Source organism: Prinia subflava, chromosome 32, assembly GCF_021018805.1.
Source record: "Prinia subflava isolate CZ2003 ecotype Zambia chromosome 32, Cam_Psub_1.2, whole genome shotgun sequence".
Lineage (NCBI taxonomy): Eukaryota > Metazoa > Chordata > Aves > Passeriformes > Cisticolidae > Prinia > Prinia subflava.
The window spans coordinates 1302819-1322296 of NC_086278.1; the positions used below are offsets into that span (position 1 = coordinate 1302819).

Here is a 19478-nt window from a genome sequence, read left to right on the forward strand (position 1 = left end):
CTCATCTCCTCTGCTCCAGAGGGCCCACCCAGGCTCCCTCTGCCTCCCCAAAGCTCCTCTTCCCCCCAGCTGCCCTGTGGGGTCTCCAGAGCTGCTCACCTGTGCAGGTGAGGCGGCGGCTGCGCTGCCAGGGAGGCTGGAGGACTTGGAGCCCATGTCCTGCAGGCTGAAGCTCAGCCCCTGGAGCAGGCTGCTGGCAGAGGCTGCCCCTGCAAACACAGAGGAACAGTCAGGCTGGGAGCACCCACCAAATCCCGGGGCTGTTCTTCAGTGACAGCACCCTGAGGTCACTGGGGATCCCCTCACAGTTTTATGGGATTGTGGAATATCCTGAGTGGAAAGGGACCCACTGTGATCAACCAATCCAGCCCCTGGTGCTGCACAGTCACCCCAAATCCCCACCCTGGAGCTCTGCACAGTCACCCCAAATCCCCACCCTGGAGCTCTGCACAGACACCCCAAATTCCCACCCTGGAGCCCTGCACAGACACCCCAAATTCCCACCCTGGGAGTGCTGCACAGACACCTCAAATTCCCACCCTGGGGCCCTGCACAGACACCCCAAATTCCCACCCTGGGGCCCTGCACAGACACCCCAAATTCCCACCCTGGGGCCCTGCACAGACACCCCAAATTCCCACCCTGGGGCCCTGCACAGACACCCCAAATTCCCACCCTGGGGCCCTGCACAGACACCCCAAATTCCCACCCTGGGGCCCTGCACAGACACCCCAAATTCCCACCCTGGAGCCCTGCACAGACACCCCAAATTCCCACCCTGGCAGCGCTGTCCAAGCTCTCGTGGAGCTCCGGCAGCCTCGGGGCCGTGCCCATTCCCTGGGCAGTGCCAGCACCTCTGGGGGAGGAACCTTCCCCAAACCCACCATGACACCCCCTGGCACGGCTCCATCTCCCTGCTGCAGCTGCAGAGGGGGCTGGGGAGGTTTTGGTGTCTCCTCGTTCCACAATTCCCAGGTCACCCCACCACAGCAGAGCCCCCCCAGCCCCACCTCAGGCCGGGACAGCAGCAGAGGCTCCCCCAGCCGCCCCCTCCCCTCCTCGGGCAGGGCTGGGGTACCTGGCAGGGCCCAGGGGTACCTGGCAGGGGGTACCTGGCAGGGCAGGGGGTACCTGGCAGGGCGGGGGTACCTGGCAGGGCAGGGTGTACCTGGCAGGGGGTACCTGGCAGGGGGTACCTGGCAGGGCAGGGGGTACCTGGCAGGGTGGGGGTACCTGGCAGGGCAGGGGGTACCTGGCAGGGGGTCACCGGCAGGGCAGGGGGTACCTGGCAGGGCAGGGGTACCGGGCAGGGCTGGGGGGTACCGGGCAGGGCTGGGGGTACCTGGCAGGACAGGGGGTCACTGGCAGGGCAGGGGGTACCTGGCAGGGCAGGGGGTACCTGGCAGGGCAGGGGGTACCTGGCGGGGCAGGGGTACCTGGCAGGGGTATCTGGCAGGGCAGGGGTACCTGGCAGGGCAGGGGTACCTGGCAGGGCAGGGGGTACCTGGCGGGGCAGGGGGTACCTGGCAGGGCAGGGGGTACCTGGCAGGGGTATCTGGCAGGGCAGGGGTACCTGGCAGGGCAGGGGGTACCTGGCAGGGCAGGGGGTACCTGGCGGGGCAGGGGGTACCTGGCAGGGGTATCTGGCAGGGCAGGGGTACCTGGCAGGGCAGGGGGTACCTGGCAGGGCAGGGGGTACCTGGCGGGGCAGGGGGTACCTGGCAGGGGTATCTGGCAGGGCAGGGGTACCTGGCAGGGCAGGGGGTACCTGGCAGGGCAGGGGGTACCTGGCAGGGGTATCTGGCAGGGCAGGGGTACCTGGCAGGGCAGGGGGGTACCTGGCAGGGCAGGGGGTACCTGGCGGGGCAGGGGTACCTGGCAGGGGGGTACCTGGCAGGGCAGGGGTACCTGGCAGGGCCGGGCCCGGCTGGGCTGGCAGGCCGTGCGTGCCGCTGGCCACCAGCCGGCTCTGCAGGGCGTGGAAGGCGCTGGGGGCGGAGCTGCTGGGCTGAGCCGGGCTCAGCGAGGCCTCTGCGCCTGAGCTCAGCCTAGGACGGAAGGGAGAGACCCCAGTGAGGGCTGGCAGGGGCAGCTCTGGTGCTGCCCCCAGCAGCAGGGCCGCGGGAGGAGGGGGCTGAGCTGCACAGCCACAGCGAGGGAACCGCAGGCTGGGAAGGCTGGAAAAAGCCTTGAAGACGATGAGCAGGTCCAGGAGAAGTTTCCCTGTGCCCAGGGCAGCAGCCAAGACAAAGATCACTGAGAAATCCATGGATTTCCAAACTGGGAGAGAGCTGGGAACCTGTGCACACCCCCTGCATGATGAACCCCCAGTCTGGATTTAAAAGCAGCTCCTCTTCCTCTCCTGTCCCACACCACAGAGTCCTGGGATGGTTTGGGTTGGAAAGGGCCTCAAAGCCCATCCAGTGCCACCAGCAGGGACATCTCCCACTGTCCCAGGGCCCTCCAGCACTTCCAGGGATCCAGGGGCAGCTGTGGCTCCTCTGGGAACGGGGTCAGTCAGAGCCCAGCCTCCCAAAGCTTGAATTAGGAAGGGAAAAAGAGGAAAAAAGGTGTCAACATGAGATTTACTCCCCAACAGGAATCCCTGTGCCCAGTTCAGGCCCTCCACGAGCTGCTTTGAGGCTGCTTTGCCCTGCCCTGGCAATAAAAATGCTATTTTTATTCAAATATGCCAGAGGGAACAAAGGGAAGGATGAAATATGGAATTTCTGCCAAAGGTAGACAAAGACAGAGATGAACAAACCTGAGTTTGGGAAAACACACCAGACACAACCACAGCCACACCACCTCCACTCCCAGCTGGCACGGAGTTCTCAGGAGCCCCAGAGTCTCCCCCACACCAGAAAATTCCAGTGGGGAGCAAGACAGGGGAAAGCTCCACACGCAGGGACCACCCTGTCAGAAAAAAACCCCAAAATTCCCGAATTCCCACTCACTTGGGGGTGGAGAGCAGCCCTGAGAACTCCTTGGCGCCGGGCACGGGCTGGGCGAGGGGCAGCGGCTTCCCGGAGACAACTGCAAAACAGAAAGGAGAACGCTCAGCTCCTGTGCCCCACAGACCTGGGGCTCCTCGGGGATCCCCCTCTCTGCAGGCACCCCAGGGGCTCATCCAGCCCCGGGGCACCTCCTCCAGGAGTGCCAGCCCAAGGCACCGTGCTGGAGACCGCGAGGAGCAAAATCCAGTTAGAACAGCCTGGAATCAGTCAGGAAACCCCCAAATCCCTAATGTAAAATTCTCTCCTAAAGGTTCTCTCCGCTAATCCCCTCCTGTTCCATCCCTGCCTCCATGAGTTGCTGGGATCTGGGTGATTTTGTAAGGATTCTTAGTTAAAGACACTTTACAAAATACACAGGGATGCAACAAGTCACGGAATTTGTTTATTGCAGCACTGGGGGATACAACTGCATTCCTTCCTCGGGCATTCCTCCTGCTCACACCCGGCAAAGAGGCAACTCTCGTTTGGGTTCATGTTTACTTCTGCAATTCATTTCCTTTCTGTGAAAAGAAGTAAAGTTCGGAAAATTAAAAAAAAAGATTAAAAAGAAAAAAAAAAAGATTCCAGAACCAGAGGTTTTCAAAGCTGCCAGAAGATCAAGTGAAACCTTCCAGGAGGATGTGGATTTGTGTTTTGTCACAGCTCAGAGCTGTTGGACTGGCAGAGGCGCTTGGAAAGGAGCAGAGTTGTTTCCCAGCTTTGAAAACCTCGGATTTCCCAGCAGAACGGCGCCGCTGACCTCTGATTCCACAAATTCCACAGGCAGGGACTGCTCTGAGGAGCTGGGGCACGAGGAAAGTGCTGAGAGACCTGAGGGGACAGCAGCCAGAGCTCCTGGCCTCTCCTGTGGAGGCTCAGGGGAAGAAGATGGAGCATCCCCATCACTCCTCGGGCATTTCCCGGGGTGCAGAGGCCGGCTGGGAGCCGGGGTGTGCTGGGATGTGAATCCCAGGTGTGCCGTGCCAGGCCCCAGGGGCACCAGCAGAGCGGGCAGCTCCGCTGCACGGGGGAATGGGAGCGCACAAAACTCTTCCAGAGGGAGGAACTTCGCCAACACCCCTCAAACAGCAGCGAGTTCCAGGCGGGAGGAACGCGGAGCAAGGGGTGCAGCAGGACCAGCAGCACCCTGCTCCCAGCAGGACCAACACCCTGCTGCCAGCACCCTGCTCCCAGCAGGACCAACACCCATCCTGCTCCCAGCACCCTGCTCCCAGCAGGACCAACACCCTGCTCCCAGCACACTGCTCCCAGCAGGACAAACATCCACCCTGCTCCCAGCAGGACAAAGATCCACCCTGCTCCCAGCAGGACAAACATCCACCCTGCTCCCAGCACCCTGCTCCCAGCAGCACCAGCAGCACCAGCACCCTGCTCCCAGCAGGACCAACACCCATCCTGCTCCCAGCAGCACCAGCAGCACCAGCACGCTGCTCCCAGTAGGACAAACATCCATTCTGCTCCCAGCAGCACCAGTACCCTGCTCCCAGCAGGAGCAACATCCATCCTGATCCCAGTAGCACCAGCAGCACCAGCAGCACCAGCAGCACCAGCAGCACCAGTACCCTGCTCCCAGCAGCACCAGCAGCACCAGCAGCACCAGTACCCTGCTCCCAGCAGCACCAGCAGCACCAGTACCCTGCTCCCAGCAGCACCAGCAGCACCAGCAGCACCAGTACCCTGCTCCCAGCAGCACCAGCAGCACCAGTACCCTGCTCCCAGCAGCACCAGCAGCACCAGCACGCTGCTCCCAGCAGCACCAGCAGCACCAGTACCCTGCTCCCAGCAGCACCAGCAGCACCAGTACCCTGCTCCCAGCAGCAGCCCCAGGCTCTGGGAGGTGCACGCCCCGAGGGAGGTGCAGGATCCCAGCTCGGGGCTGTTTTCAGGAGTGTGGAATTGCCCAGCCCCGCCTGCCAGGCTGCCCCCGCCACTCACACCTGCAGTCTGCACCTCTTCCCTGCAGCTAAACCCTCCCCAAATCACGGTAAGGACCCGCAGCTCCCTCCCCTTGCCCCGGGGCACGGCCACAGCCAGCTGCAGTCAGGACTCACTTTCTGCCTGGGTGCCCAGGGCTGCTCCGGCGCCCGCGCCATCGCCGTGGGAGACAATGGTCACCTTGATTTTGGCTCGTTTGGAGGCTTTGGTGCACGGGGTCGGGCTGGGGCTCTGCTGCCTCTTCAGCTGCACTCGCACATCCTCTCTGTCAGCCCCTTCCGAGTGCTCTGAGGACACTGGAACTGGGGGACACAGAAGGAGCTGTCTGAGCACGCAGGGCGTGCCGGGGAGGGAACATGCCCATGCACACAGCTGCCTCCGTGCCAGCCTGCCCAGCTGCCATGCACAGAACCCTGAGCCTGTCCTAAATCAGATCCCACTGCTGCCTCCGTGCCAGCCTGCCCAGCTGCCATGCACAGAACCCTGAGCCTGTCCTAAATGAGCTCCCACAGCTGCCTCCGTGCCAGCCTGCCCAGCTGCCATGCCCAGAACCCTGAGCCTGTCCTAAATCAGATCCCACAGCTGCCTCCGTGCCAGCCTGCCCAGCTGCACAGAACCCTGAGCCTGTCCTAAATCAGATCCCACAGCTGCCTCCGTGCCAGCCTGCCCAGCTGCCATGCACAGAACCCTGAGCCTGTCCTAAATGAGCTCCCACTGCTGCCTCCGTGCCAGCCTGCCCAGCTGCCATGCACAGAACCCTGAGCCTGTCCTAGCTGGGATCCCACTGCTGCCTCCGTGCCAGCCTGCCCAGCTGCACAGAACCCTGAGCCCTGCCTGAGATCCCACTGCTGCCTCCAGGTGCTCCAGGCCATTTCACTGGTTCACTTCTCACTGCTCCTTCCTTCTGGAGTTCAGAGAGTGAGGAGTTTCCCCCCGAGCCTCCTTTTCTCCGGGCTAAGCACCCCCAGCTCCCTCAGCTGCTCCTCCTCAGCCCTGTGCTCCAGACCCTTCCCCAGCTCCGTTTCCCTTCTCTGAGCACACTGCTGCCCCTCAGTGTCCTCCTGGCAGTGGAAGGGTGGCTCTGGCTCTGCAGCAGCTGCGGGCAGCGATGCCACAACTCCACAGGGACGTTTTCAGCCCAAAATCCTGGCATCAGGCCCCTCGTGCAGCCCTGAGTGCCAGGTGAGGGACAAGGCGTGGGCTGGCAGGCACAGAGGACCAGAGCTGAGCCCAGCTGCTGCTCCAGCACAGCCCGAGGAGCCCCAGCAGCCCCTCCAGGGCTGGGCAGGGTGTGAGAGGCACCAAGTGGGGCAGAGGAGGTGCTGCAGCAGAGCCAGGCCCCCCAAACCCCACAGGCTGAGAGCTCTCCTCCACAGCAGCGTTCCCTTCATCTGTCACATCCTGCCTGAAGCACGAGCTCCCCAAGGCCAGGGCCACCCCAAAAAGCACAGAGGACCCACAGGGGCAGCCCCGGGACACGGCCACCAGCTGCCACATCCTGCCCACCCACACCTCTGCCACCACAGGGTACAGTGCCCCTGCCCCAGCCTGGAATGCTGAGAATTCCTCATTCCAGAGGGCCCTGGGCATCCCAGCCACGGATTCAACAGGCCAAGATGTCCCTCCCTGCTTACTGCTGAACATCTGATACAGATCAATGATATAAAACCCACGGAGGTGTGTACATGCACATATTTACAGGCTGTGTATCACCTCCACACCTGCAGCTGTGGGGGCAGGACCTGTCTGCAGCCACAGCCCCAAATCCCAGGGGACCCCGAGCGTTTTGAGGCCGCTCTGCTCCCCGGGCGGTGCTGTCACCTCCAGCCCGTCCCTCGTGCAGCATTCCCGGGGCTCCCAACGTGCAGCCAAAGCAGCCAAGAGAGCCCAGCCCAGGGCCAGCAGCCAAGCAGGACAGCGAGTGGCACATGCACGGGCACAGGGTGGCCCTCAGAGCACCGGCAGGCAGCGACCCAGCTGTGTCCCTGTGTCCCCTTAGAGCCTGGTGACCCAGCTGTGTCCCTGTGTCCCCTGGGAGCTCAGTGACCCAGCTGTGTCCCTGTGTGTCCCTGGTGACCCAGCTGTGTCCTTGTGTCCCCTTAGAGCCCGGTGACCCAGCTGTGTCCTTGTGTCCCCTTAGAGCCCGGTGACCCAGCTGTGTCCCCTTAGAGCCCGGTGACCCAGCTGTGTCCCTGTGTCCCCTAGAGCCCGGTGACCCAGCTGTGTCCTTGTGTCCCCTTAGAGCCCGGTGACCCAGCTGTGTCCCCTTAGAGCCCGGTGACCCAGCTGTGTCCCTGTGTCCCCTGGGAGCCCGGTGACCCAGCTGTGTCCTTGTGTCCCCTTAGAGCCCGGTGACCCAGCTGTGTCCCCTTAGAGCCCGGTGACCCAGCTGTGTCCCTGTGTCCCCTGGGAGCTCAGTGACCCAGCTGTGTCCCTGTGTCCCCTAGAGCCCGGTGACCCAGCTGTGTCCCTGTGTCCCCTAGAGCCCGGTGACCCAGCTGGTCCTTGTGTCCCCTTAGAGCCTGGTGACCCAGCTGTGTCCCTGTGTCCCCTGGGAGCTCAGTGACCCAGCTGTGTCCCTGTGTCCCCTAGAGCCCGGTGACCCAGCTGTGTCCTTGTGTCCCCTTAGAGCCTGGTGACCCAGCTGTGTCCCTGTGCCCCTCTGTGTCCCTGGTGACCCAGCTGTGCCCCCTGGGTGCCCGGTGACCCAGCTGAGTCCCTGTGTCCCCTTAGAGCCTGGTGACCTAGCTGTGTCCCTCTGTGTCCCTGGTGACCCAGCTGTGTCCCTGGTGGCCCAGCTGTGTCCCTGTGTGACCCTGGTGACCCAGCTGTGTCCCTGTGTCCCCTGGGAGCTCGGTGACCCAGCTGTGTCCCTGTGTCCCTGTGTCCCTGGTGACCCAGCTGTGTCCCTGTGTCCCCTAGAGCCCGGTGACCCAGCTGTGTCCCTGTGTCCCTGGGGACCCAGCTGTGTCCCTCTGTGTCCTTGGTGACCCAGCTGTGTCCCTGTGTGTCCCTGGTGACCCAGCTGTGTCCCTGTGTGTCCCTGGTGGCCCAGCTGTGTTCCTGTGTGACCCTGGTGACCCAGCTGTGTCCCTGTGTGTCCCTGGTGACCCAGCTGTGTCCCTGTGTCCCCTAGAGCCCGGTGACCCAGCTGTGTCCCTGTGTGTCCCTGGTGACCCAGCTGTGTCCCTGTGTCCCCTAGAGCCCGGTGACCCAGCTGTGTCCCTGTGTCCCTGTGTGTCCCTGGGGACCCAGCTGTGTCCCTCTGTGTCCCTGGTGGCCCAGCTGTGTCCCTGTGTCCATCTGTGTCCCTGGTGACCCAGCTGTGTCCCTGTGTCCCCTTAGAGCTCAGTGACCCAGCTGTGTCCCTGTGTGTCCCTGGTGGCCCAGCTGTGTCCCTCTGTGTCCCCTGGGAGTCCAATGACCCAGCTGTGTCCCTGTCCCCTTAGAGCCCGGTGACCCAGCTGTGTCCCTGTGTGTCCCCCCTGCTCCTGCCCGTGCCAGCAAGGGCTGGCTGCCTCTTCCCATCCCATTCCCACATCAAAGGCTCCCCCCAGATCCTGTCTCACACCTGAGGCAGCCAAGGCAGCACTAATGAATCCAGAGCTGTTAATTAGCCCCTGACCAGGCCAGGCCAGGCTCTGCACATCCCCTGCAGGTCCCCTGCAGGTGTCCCTGCCCCAGGGCACAGGGCCAGGCTCACAGCAGGCTCCAGGAGCAAGGGAGGTTCAAACCAGGCTGGAGAGGAGGAGAATGCCCTGAGGCCCCAGCTCGGGGCAGTGCCTGCCTCAGGAGGAGGCTGCAGAGCGTTCAGGGTGCCCAGGGGCAGCTCAGCCCCGGGGCCACCCCGAAGGAGAAGGGACACTGCCAGCTCGAGTGACAACTGCAGCCTCCCAACGCCTCGGGTTCCTCCCTCTGCTGACCCCAGACCCACACAGGCACTGCCACTGAGGGTGGCAGGTGACATCCCGGGACAGCCTGCACTCCCAAAGCCACCCCTCGGAGCACGGCACGCTCCGCCACCTCTGGGTGCTCTGACTGTCACCTCTGTGTCCCTGGTGCAGACAGTCCCTGTCCCTGATCCATCAGAACCTTCCAAAGCCATCCCTGATCCATCAGAACCTTCCAAAGCCATCCCTGATCCATCAGCGCCTTCCAAAGCCATCCCTGATCCATCAGGGCCTTCCAAAGCCATCCCTGATCCATCAGGGCCTTCCAAAGCCATCCCTGATCCATCAGAACCTTCCAAAGCCATCCCTGATCCATCAGCACCTTCCAAAGCCATCCCTGACCTATCAGCACCTTCCAAAGCCATCCCTGATCCATCAGGGCCTTCCAAAGCCATCCCTGACCTATCAGCACCTTCCAAAGCCATCCCTGATCCATCAGGGCCTTCCAAAGCCATCCCTGATCCATTGAGGCCATCCCAAAGCCATCCCTGATCCAGAGAACCTTCCCAGAGACATCTCTGATCCATCAGGGCCTTCCCAAAGCCATCTCTGCTCCAGCAGAATCTTCCAAAGCCATCCCTGACCTATCAGCACCTTCCAAAGCCATCTCTGATCCATCAGAACCTTCCAAAGCCATCCCTGCTCCATCAGCACCTTCCAAAGCCATCTCTGATCCATCAGCGCCTTCCAAAGCCATCCCTGATCCATCACCCTTTCCCTGTCACAGGGCAGGGGACACGGCAGGCCACAGCTCCAGGGCAGGGGACCAGGGGACACAGCCCCAGGGCAGGGGACATGGGGACACAGCCCTGGGGCAGGGGACACAGCCCCAGGGCAGGGCAGAGGAGGATGACGGAGGAAGGCAGCAGAGGCAGAGAGAAGGAGGCAGACAGGGAGAGAGACAGCGAGGAGTGAGGAGATACTCACCAAAGAGACATGAGGAGGTGCCAGGAGGAAGAGCTTTCCTCACCAGCATGTTTTGTTTCAGAAAAGCAGCAAACTGAGCTGAAATGAATCAGAGAGAATTACAGAATCACAGCCCGGCTCTGCAGGGGACAAAGACCCCCAGGAGGGGACTCGGAGCAGGAGCAGCTCCGGACACGGCGGATGCAGCCCCGGGAGACACGGCCCGGGCACGGCCCGGCCTGGGACAGCTCCCCTGGCAGAGCCCCTGCAGCCCCCAGCACCGGAGGGGACAGGGCTGAGCTCGGCTGGGCTGCACCGAGAGCAGCCGGGAGGTGTGAGAGCAGCCCCGGGCAGCGCCGGCTGGGACCACAGCAGCACTGCTGGGAACCACTGGGAACCACCGGGAACCACTGGGAATCACCGGGAACCACTGGGAATCACCGGGAACCACTGGGAATCACCGGGAACCACCGGGAACCACTGGGAACCACCGGGAACCACTGGGAACCACCGGGAACCACTGGGAACCACCGGGAACCACAGCAGCACTGCTGGGAACCACTGGGAACCACCGGGAACCACTGGGAATCACCGGGAACCACTGGGAACCACCGGGAACCACCGGGAACCACTGGGAACCACCGGGAACCACTGGGAACCACCGGGAACCACAGCAGCACTGCTGGGAACCACTGGGAACCACCGGGAACCACTGGGAATCACCGGGAACCACTGGGAACCACCGGGAACCACTGGGAACCACTGGGAACCACTGGGAACCACCGGGAACCACTGGGAATCACCGGGAACCACTGGGAACCACCGGGAACCACAGCAGCACTGCTGGGAACCACTGGGAACCACCGGGAACCACAGCAGCACTGCTGGGAACCACTGGGAACCACTGGGAATCACCGGGAACCACCGGGAACCACCGGGAACCACTGGGAACCACCGGGAACCACCGGGAACCACTGGGAACCACCGGGAATCATCACAGCACTGCCGGCAGGACTGGGAACCAGTGGGAACCACTGGGAACCACCGGGAATCACTGGGAATCACCGGGAATCACCACAGCACTGCCGGCACGACTGGGAACCACCGGGAACCACTGGGAACCACTGGGAATCACCACAGCACTGCCGGCACGACTGGGAACCACCGGGAACCACTGGGAATCACCAGGAACCACTGGGAACCACCAGGAACCACCGCAGCACTGCCGGCACTACTGGGCACCGGGAACCACCGGGAATCACCAGGAACCACCGCAGCACTGCCGGCACTACTGGGCACCGGGAACCACCGGGAACCACAGCAGCACTGCCGGCAGGACTGGGAACCACTGGGAACCACTGGGAACCACAGCAGCACTGCCGGCAGGACTGGGAACCACTGGGAACCACTGGGAACCACAGCAGCACTGCCGGCAGGACTGGGAACCACTGGGAACCACTGGGAACCACTGGGAATCACCACAGCACTGCCGGCACAACCAGGAACCACTGGGAACCACCAGGAACCACAGCAACACTGCCGGCAGGACTGGGAACCACTGGGAACCACTGGGAACCAACAGGAACCACAGCAGCACTGCCGGCAGGACTGGGAACCACTGGGAACCACCGGGAATCACTGGGAACCACCAGGAACCACTGGGAATCACCGGGAACCATAGCAGCACTTCCAGCATGACCGGGAACCACCGGGAATCACCAGGAACCACCACAGCACTGCCAGCACAACCGGGCACCGGGAACCACCGGGAATCACCAGGAACCACCACAGCACTGCCAGCACAACCGGGCACCGGGAACCACCGGGAACCACCGGGAACCACCGGGAATCACAGCAGCACTGCCGGCAGGACTGGGAACCACCAGGAATCACCAGGAACCACCGCAGCACTGCCAGCACAACCGGGCACCGGGAACCACCGGGAATCACCAGGAACCAGCAGAGCATTCCCAGCAGGACCAGGCACCAGGAATCACCAGAGCATTCCTGGCATGACCAGGCACCAGCAATCACCAGGAACCACCAGGAATCACCAGGAACCACTGCAGCACTGCCAGCATGACTGGGAACCACCGGGAACCACTGGGAATCACCAGGAACCACCGCAGCACTGCTGGCAGGACTGGGAACCACTGGGAACCACCGGGAACCACAGCAACACTGCTGGCACGACCGGGCACCGGGAACCACCGGGGATCACTACAGCACTGCCGGCAGGACTGGGAACCACTGGGAAACACTGGGAACCACCAGAGCATTCCTGGCATGACCAGGCACCAGGAATCACCAGGAACCACCAGGAACCACCAGGAATCACCAGGGATCACCGCAGCATTCCCAGCAGAACCAGGCACCAGGAATCACCAGGAATCACCAGGGATCACCAGAGCATTCCCAGCAGAACCAGGCACCAGGAATCACCAGGGATCACCAGGAATCACCAGGGATCACCAGGGATCACCAGAGCATTCCCAGCAGAACCAGGCACCACCAGGAACCACCAGGAACCGCCAGGAATCACCAGGAATCACCACAGCATTCCCAGCAGAACCAGGCACCAGGAATCACCAGGGATCACCGCAGCACTCCCAGCAGAACCAGGCACCAGGAATCACCAGGGATCACCAGGGATCACCAGGGATCACCAGGGATCACCGCAGCACTCCCAGCAGAACCAGGCCCCAGGGCACAGCTCCCCACAGAGCCTCCTCCTGCCCTCCCCGTGCCCCTGGGAAGCGACGGCAGCACAGGAACAAACCCCGGAGCCCTGAGCCGGGGACACTGCGGGGTCACAGCTGAGGTGACACCATGGATGGCACTGCAGGGTCACAGCTCAGGTGACACCCATGGCACTGCGGGGTCACAGCTCAGGTGACATCCAGGGCACTGCGGGGTCACAGCTGAGGTGACACCATGGATGGCACTGCGGGGTCACAGCTGAGGTGACACCATGGATGGCACTGCAGGGTCACAGCTCAGGTGACACCATGGATGGCACTGCAGGGTCACAGCTCAGGTGACACCCAGGGCACTGCGGGGTCACAGCTGAGGTGACACCCATGGGTGGCTGCAGGTGACACCCATGGGTGGCTGCAGGTGACACCATGGATGGCTGCAGGTGACACCCATGGGTGGCGGCAGGTGACACCCACAGCCTGCCCTGAGCACGGCACAGAGAGGAGGGAGGATGAGAACATCCCCCAGTGCTGCAGGAATTTGCCAGGAGGGATCCTCAGCCCCAAAGGCGCTCCCTGAACTCCCAACGTTCACCCCAGACCTTTACCAGGTCGGTCTTTCCCAGCCTCCAGCAGGACACAAACCCCACAGCTCCCATCCACAGCAGGTTTGCCACAGGCCATTTGCTGCAGGAGGGTTCTGTAATTCCCCAAATCCCCCAATTTCCACCTCAACTCAACAGCCTCAACCTCCTGAGCCCCTCCAGTGTCTCCCCAAGCAGGCGTGAAGGAGACCCCCAGTAGGGTGTCCCAAAGGGATCCGAGCAGGCTACAGGGGCTTTGGTCAGCCAGAGAGAAAATCCTGCCCACTTCCCACAGCAGGGAGGCTCCACAAGCTGCAGAAACACCATTTCCAACCTAATTCCAACCCTCCAAGGGCTGGGCTGCAGACAAAGCTGCCACGGGGAGCTCGGAATTCAAGACAGGACTCGGAAAATAAAAACCTGCACAGGTCCAGAGAGAGAAAAACCGAAATTCGGGCTGCTGGAAGGGTGGGGGAGCTGCAGGGAATTACCTTGTGCCTGCTTGTGGGTCAGGACAGCGTCTGGCCTCGGCACCTGCCTCCTCTGCAGCTGCGTGGGGCCCGCCTGGCTGGGCTTGGGCAGCGCCAGCGCGGCCACCTTGGCCTTGGGGCTGGACGTGGGGCTGCTGGACACGCTGGACAGGTCCTGCTGGGACAGAGGGACACTCAGCCCGAGGCAGCCCTGGCCCTGAGCTCGTGGGGCTGAGGGCTCATCCCCCTTGCCACGAGAATGCTGGGGTTTTTAAGGCTGGAAAAGATCAAGATCATCAAGAACCACTGGCAACAGCACGGTCACCACTGAGCCCTGTCCCCAGTGCTTTGGGCACTCCTGGGGTGGTGACTCCACCAGCCTGCTCCAAAGCCTTACAACCCTTCCCACGAGATCATTTTTCCAAATGATTTGATGATTTTTCTCATCAAAACCTCCTCTGAGGCCACACCCCCCTGGGTATCCTCCCACCTCCCTCTCCCAGCACAGATTCTGTTGGCACAGCCCCCTCTGTTTCCACAGCCCCAGCTGGAATTACCCGGGAAGAGCTCCCACCTCGGAGCCTGAGGGCGAGGCCGGCACTTTGGCGGCGGGGGAGGCGGGCCTGCTGCTCCTCTCGGGCAGCTCGAAGGGCAGATCCCTCCTGCTGCACTCACGGGGCTTCTTCTTCTTCTCGGCGTCCAGGTCGCGCGGCTCGGAGCCCGCGTGGCTCTCGGCGCGGGTCAGCACGCCCGTCAGGAAATCTGCAATCTCATCCTGGGAATTGGGGACACGGAGCAGGATCAGCGCTGGGCAGGGCTCTGAGCTCTCCACAGCTCCAGCGAGGGAATGGAGCATTCCCAGGATACACAGACACTGCTCCGGGGGTTTGATGTTCTGCAGGAAACCCCCGGAGGCTCCCACAGAGGACACGGATTTCTCAGAGAAGCTCACAAATTTCTCTCCCAGATTTCTCTCCCAGATTTCTCAGAGAAGCTCACAAATCACTGATTCAGGACACGTTTCTCCCCAAATGCTGCTGTGTCCCCAGGCAGACATGCTGGGACACTCAGGAAGCTGCTCCCTGGTTGAGGTGCACCCCAGGGAGATCTCACACCTCCCCTCCAAACCCCCTCAGGAGAAGATTCCCTCCAATCCAGCCCATCCCAGTTGGACTCCAGAACACCCCAGTACAGGTTCTTTCCCTTTTGAGGTGCAAAGGGAAGATCCCCGTGGTTACCTGGATGCACCTGTCCACCATGCTCTGGGTCAGGCCTTCCGACTTCTTTTTGGCTTTGCTTATCCTAGGGGTAAAGAAGAACCAAAACAGGTGGAAATTCATGTTTTTCCATGAGCACATTCCCATCGTTCTTCACCTGGTGAGGAAAAAGATCCTTTTTGGGACTCCCCAAAGCACTTTGCAAAGCCAATCTGACATTTCAGAGCTCTGTCTGCACACCCAGGGTCAGTTTTAGGTTTCTTTCTTTCCCCTCCTTTACTGATTTTCACTGCTGGAGATTCCTGACTCCTGTGATGCTCCAAAATCTCCTCTCTGCTGGGTCCAGCACCACGTCAGGCCCATTCCCGTGGTTTTCCTGCAGTTATTCCCAGCACAGACAAGTCTGGAGCATTTTCATGCAATCCCCACCTGGTTCCAGCACCAAATTTGGGGGTGGATGCCCCCAGCACGCTCAGACGCTGCCCAGAACCCCCAGGAGGAGAGAACCCACTTGGCAGAGCTCACCTGAGGTTGTCATCCGCTCCCCCCACCACCACCAGGCTGTTATCCGCCCGGAGCTTCTCCCGGAAATCCTCCATGGCCTCCACGTTGCACTGCAGCGAGTTCTGCCCGATGACGAAGAGCACCGGGGTCTTCATCTCCAGCAGGGGATCGTCCACGTCCTGCGGGGGCAGCGGGGCTGGCAGGGAGCCCAGGGGGCTCCGGGGCCGGACTGACTGAGGGACTTCACAGGGAATCTGCCCCAGGAAACGGGCAGGGAACGCCTTCCCAAAGGAATTCCAGAGCCCCGGGAATCAGGCACTGCCCATTCCCAAAGGAATCAAGCACTGCCCATTCCCAAAGGAATTCCCAAAGGAATTCCAGAGCCCTGGGAATCAGGCACTGCCCATTCCCAAAGGAATTGGAAATCAGGCACTGCCCATTCCCAAAGGAATTCCAGAGCCCGGGAATCAGGCACTGCCCATTCCCAAAGGAATTCCAGAGCCCTGGGAATCAGGCACTGCCCATTCCCAAAGGAATCAAGCACTGCCCATTCCCAAAGGAATTCCCAAAGGAATTCCAGAGCCCCGGGAATCAGGCACTGCCCATTCCCAAAGGAATCAGGCACTGCCCATTCCCAAAGGAATTCCAGAGCCCTGGGAATCAGGCACTGCCCATTCCCAAAGGAATCAGGCACTGCCCATTCCCAAAGGAATTCCAGAGCCCCGGGAATCAGGCACTGCCCATTCCCAAAGGAATCGGGCACTGCCCATTCCCAAAGGAATTCCAGAGCCCGGGAATCAGGCACTGCCCATTCCCGAAGGAATTCCAGAGCCCTGGGAATCAGGCACTGCCCATTCCCAAAGGAATTCCAGAGCCCCGGGAATCAGGCACTGCCCATTCCCAAAGGAATTCCAGAGCTCTGGGAATCAGGCACTGCCCATTCCCAAAGGAATTCCCAAAGGAATTCCCAAAGGAATTCCAGAGCCCCGGGAATCAGGCACTGCCCATTCCCAAAGGAATTCCAGAGCCACGGGAATCAGGCACTGCCCATTCCCAAAGTAATCAGGCACTGCCCATTCCCAAAGGAATTCCAGAGCCCGGGAATCAGGCACTGCCCATTCCCAAAGGAATTCCAGAGCCTGGGAATCAGGCACTGCCCATTCCCAAAGGAATTCCAGAGCCACGGGAATCAGGCACTGCCCGTTCCCAAAGGAATCAGGCACTGCCCATTCCCAAAGGAATTCCAGAGCCTGGGAATCAGGCACTGCCCATTCCCAAGGTAATCAGGCACTGCCCGTTCCCAAAGGAATTCCAGAGCCCGGGAATCAGGCACTGCCCATTCCCAAAGGAATTCCAGAGCCCCGGGAATCAGGCACTGCCCATTCCCAAAGGAATCAGGCACTGCCCATTCCCAAAGGAATTCCAGAGCCCCGGGAATCAGGCACTGCCCATTCCCAAAGTAATCAGGCACTGCCCATTCCCAAAGGAATTCCAGAGCCCGGGAATCAGGCACTGCCCATTCCCAAAGGAATTTCAGAGCCCCGGGAATCAGGCACTGCCCATTCCCAAAGTAATCAGGCACTGCCCATTCCCAAAGGAATTCCAGAGCCCGGGAATCAGGCACTGCCCATTCCCAAAGGAATTCCAGAGCCCCGGGAATCAGGCACTGCCCATTCCCAAAGTAATCAGGCACTGCCCATTCCCAAAGGAATTCCAGAGCCCTGGGAATCAGGCACTGCCATTCCCAAAGTAATCAGGCACTGCCCATTCCCAAAGGAATTCCAGAGCCCCGGGAATCAGGCACTGCCCATTCCCAAAGGAATTCCAGAGACCCGGGAATCAGGCACTGCCCATTCCCAAAGGAATTCCAGAGCCCTGGGAATCAGGCACTGCCCATTCCCAAAGGAATTCCAGAGACCCGGGAATCAGGCACTGCCCAAAGGAATTCCAGAGCCCCGGGAATCAGGCACTGCCCGTTCCCAAAGGAATTCCAGAGCCCCGGGAATCAGGCACTGCCCATTCCCAAAGGAATTCCAGAGCCCCGGGAATCAGGCACTGCCCATTCCCAAAGGAATTCCCAAAGGAATTCCAGAGCCCGGGAATCAGGCACTGCCCATTCCCAAAGGAATTCCAGAGCCCGGGAATCAGGCACTGCCCGTTCCCAAAGGAATTCCAGAGCCCGGGAATCAGGCACTGCCCATTCTCAAAGGAATTCCAGAGCCACGGGAATCAGGCACTGCCCATTCCCAAAGTAATCAGACACTGCCCATTCCCAAAGGAATTCCAGTGCCCTGGGAATCAGGCACTGCCCATTCCCAAAGGAATTCCCAAAGGAATTCCAGCGCCCCGGGAATCAGGCACTGCCCATTCCCAAAGGAATCGGGCACTGCCCATTCCCAAAGGAATTGGAAATCAGGCACTGCCCATTCCCAAAGGAATTCCAGAGCCCGGGAATCAGGCACTGCCCATTCCCAATGAATTCCAGAGACCCGGGAATCAGGCACTGCCCATTCCCAAAGGAATTCCAGAGCCCCGGGAATCAGGCACTGCCCATTCCCAAAGGAATTCCAGAGCCACGGGAATCAGGCACTGCCCATTCCCAAAGGAATTCCAGAGCCCCGAGAATCAGGCACTGCCCATTCCCAAAGGAATTCCAGTGCCCCGGGAATCAGGCACTGCCCATTCCCAAAGGAATTCCAGAGCCCCGGGAATCAGGCACTGCCCATTCCCAAAGGAATTCCAGCGCCCCGGGAATCAGGCACTGCCCATTCCCAAAGGAATCGGGCACTGCCCATTCCCAAAGGAATTCCAGAGCTCTGGGAATCAGGCACTGCCCATTCCCAAAGGAATTCCAGAGCTCTGGGAATCAGGCACTGCCCATTCCCAAAGGAATTCCAGAGCCCTGGGAATCAGGCACTGCCCATTCCCAAAGGAATTCCAGCGCCCTGGGAATCAGGCACCGCCCATTCCCAAAGGAATCAGGCAGTGCCCAGAGTGACTGTGAGCAGCATCCCTGCCTGTGCAGCCACACAGGGCACAGAGGGGAGAGCTGGGACCCACAGGAGTGGGACAGAAAATGAGGGACACGGGACACGGAAACCAGGGACAGGACAGGGACAATGAGGGACACGGGACATGGAAACCAGGGACAGGACAGGGACAATGAGGGACACGGGACATGGAAACCAGGGACAGGACAGGGACAATGAGGGACACGGGACATGGAAACCAGGGACAGGACAGGGACAATGAGGGACACGGGACACGGAACCAGGGACAGGACAGGGACAATGAGGGACACGGGACACGGAACCAGGGACAGGACAGGGACAATGAGGGACACGGGACACGGAACCAGGGACAGGACAGGGACAATGAGGGACACGGGAGATGGAAAACAGGGACAGGACAGGGACAATGAGGGACACGGGACATGGATAATGAGGGACATGGGAGATGGAAAACAGGGACAGGACAGGGACAATGAGGGACACGGGACATGGATAATGAGGGACACGGGACACGGACATTGAGGGACACGGATCATGAGGGACACGGGACACGGACAATGAGGGACACGGGACACGGACACTGAGGGACACGGGACATGGATAATGAGGGACACGGGACATGGAAAACAGGGACAGGACAGGGACAATGAGGGACACGGGACACGGACACTGAGGGACACAGGACATGGATAATGAGGGACACGGGACATGGAAAACAGGGACATGGGACACAGATAACAGGGACACGGGACATGGATAATGAAGGACACGGGACACGGAAAACAGGGACACAGGACATGGAAAACAGGGACACAAGAGATGGATAATGAGGGACACAGGACACGGATAACAGGGACACAGGACACGGATAACAAGGGACACGGGACACGGATAACAAGGGACACGGGACACGGATAACAAGGGACACAGGACACGGATAACGAGGGACACGGGACACGGATAACGAGGGACACGGGACACAGATAACGAGGGACACAGGACATGGATAACAAGGGACACGGGACACGGATCATGAGGGACACAGGACACAGATCATGAGGGACACAGGACATGGATAATGAGGGACATGGGACACGGATCATGAGGGACATGGGACACGGAGAACAATTCCACAAAACAGCCCCGGGAGGTTTAAAGACAAGCAGAGTTCAGGCAGCTCCATCTGGT

The 19478-nt window shown here is 60.9% G+C and overlaps 1 protein-coding gene across 8 annotated transcripts in view; it reads right to left on the reverse strand.

The window, feature by feature from the left end:
• Window positions 1-19478, reverse strand: part of KANSL3 (KAT8 regulatory NSL complex subunit 3) — a 33473-nt gene that overhangs the window by 5474 nt on the left and 8521 nt on the right. For 2 of the 8 annotated variants that reach the window (XM_063420598.1, XM_063420606.1), the window contains 9 exons: window positions 15301-15458; window positions 14797-14860; window positions 14133-14333; window positions 13580-13736; window positions 9830-9907; window positions 5069-5254; window positions 2958-3036; window positions 1891-2048; window positions 100-209 (listed from right to left, as the gene is read on the reverse strand). In XM_063420598.1, coding sequence (XP_063276668.1) covers window positions 100-209; window positions 1891-2048; window positions 2958-3036; window positions 5069-5254; window positions 9830-9907; window positions 13580-13736; window positions 14133-14333; window positions 14797-14860; window positions 15301-15458 — 1191 coding nt within the window. The remainder of the gene's footprint in view (window positions 1-99; window positions 210-1890; window positions 2049-2957; window positions 3037-5068; window positions 5255-9829; window positions 9908-13579; window positions 13737-14132; window positions 14334-14796; window positions 14861-15300; window positions 15459-19478) is intronic. The other 6 variants (XM_063420600.1, XM_063420599.1, XM_063420601.1 and 3 more) reach the window with 6 other exon arrangements.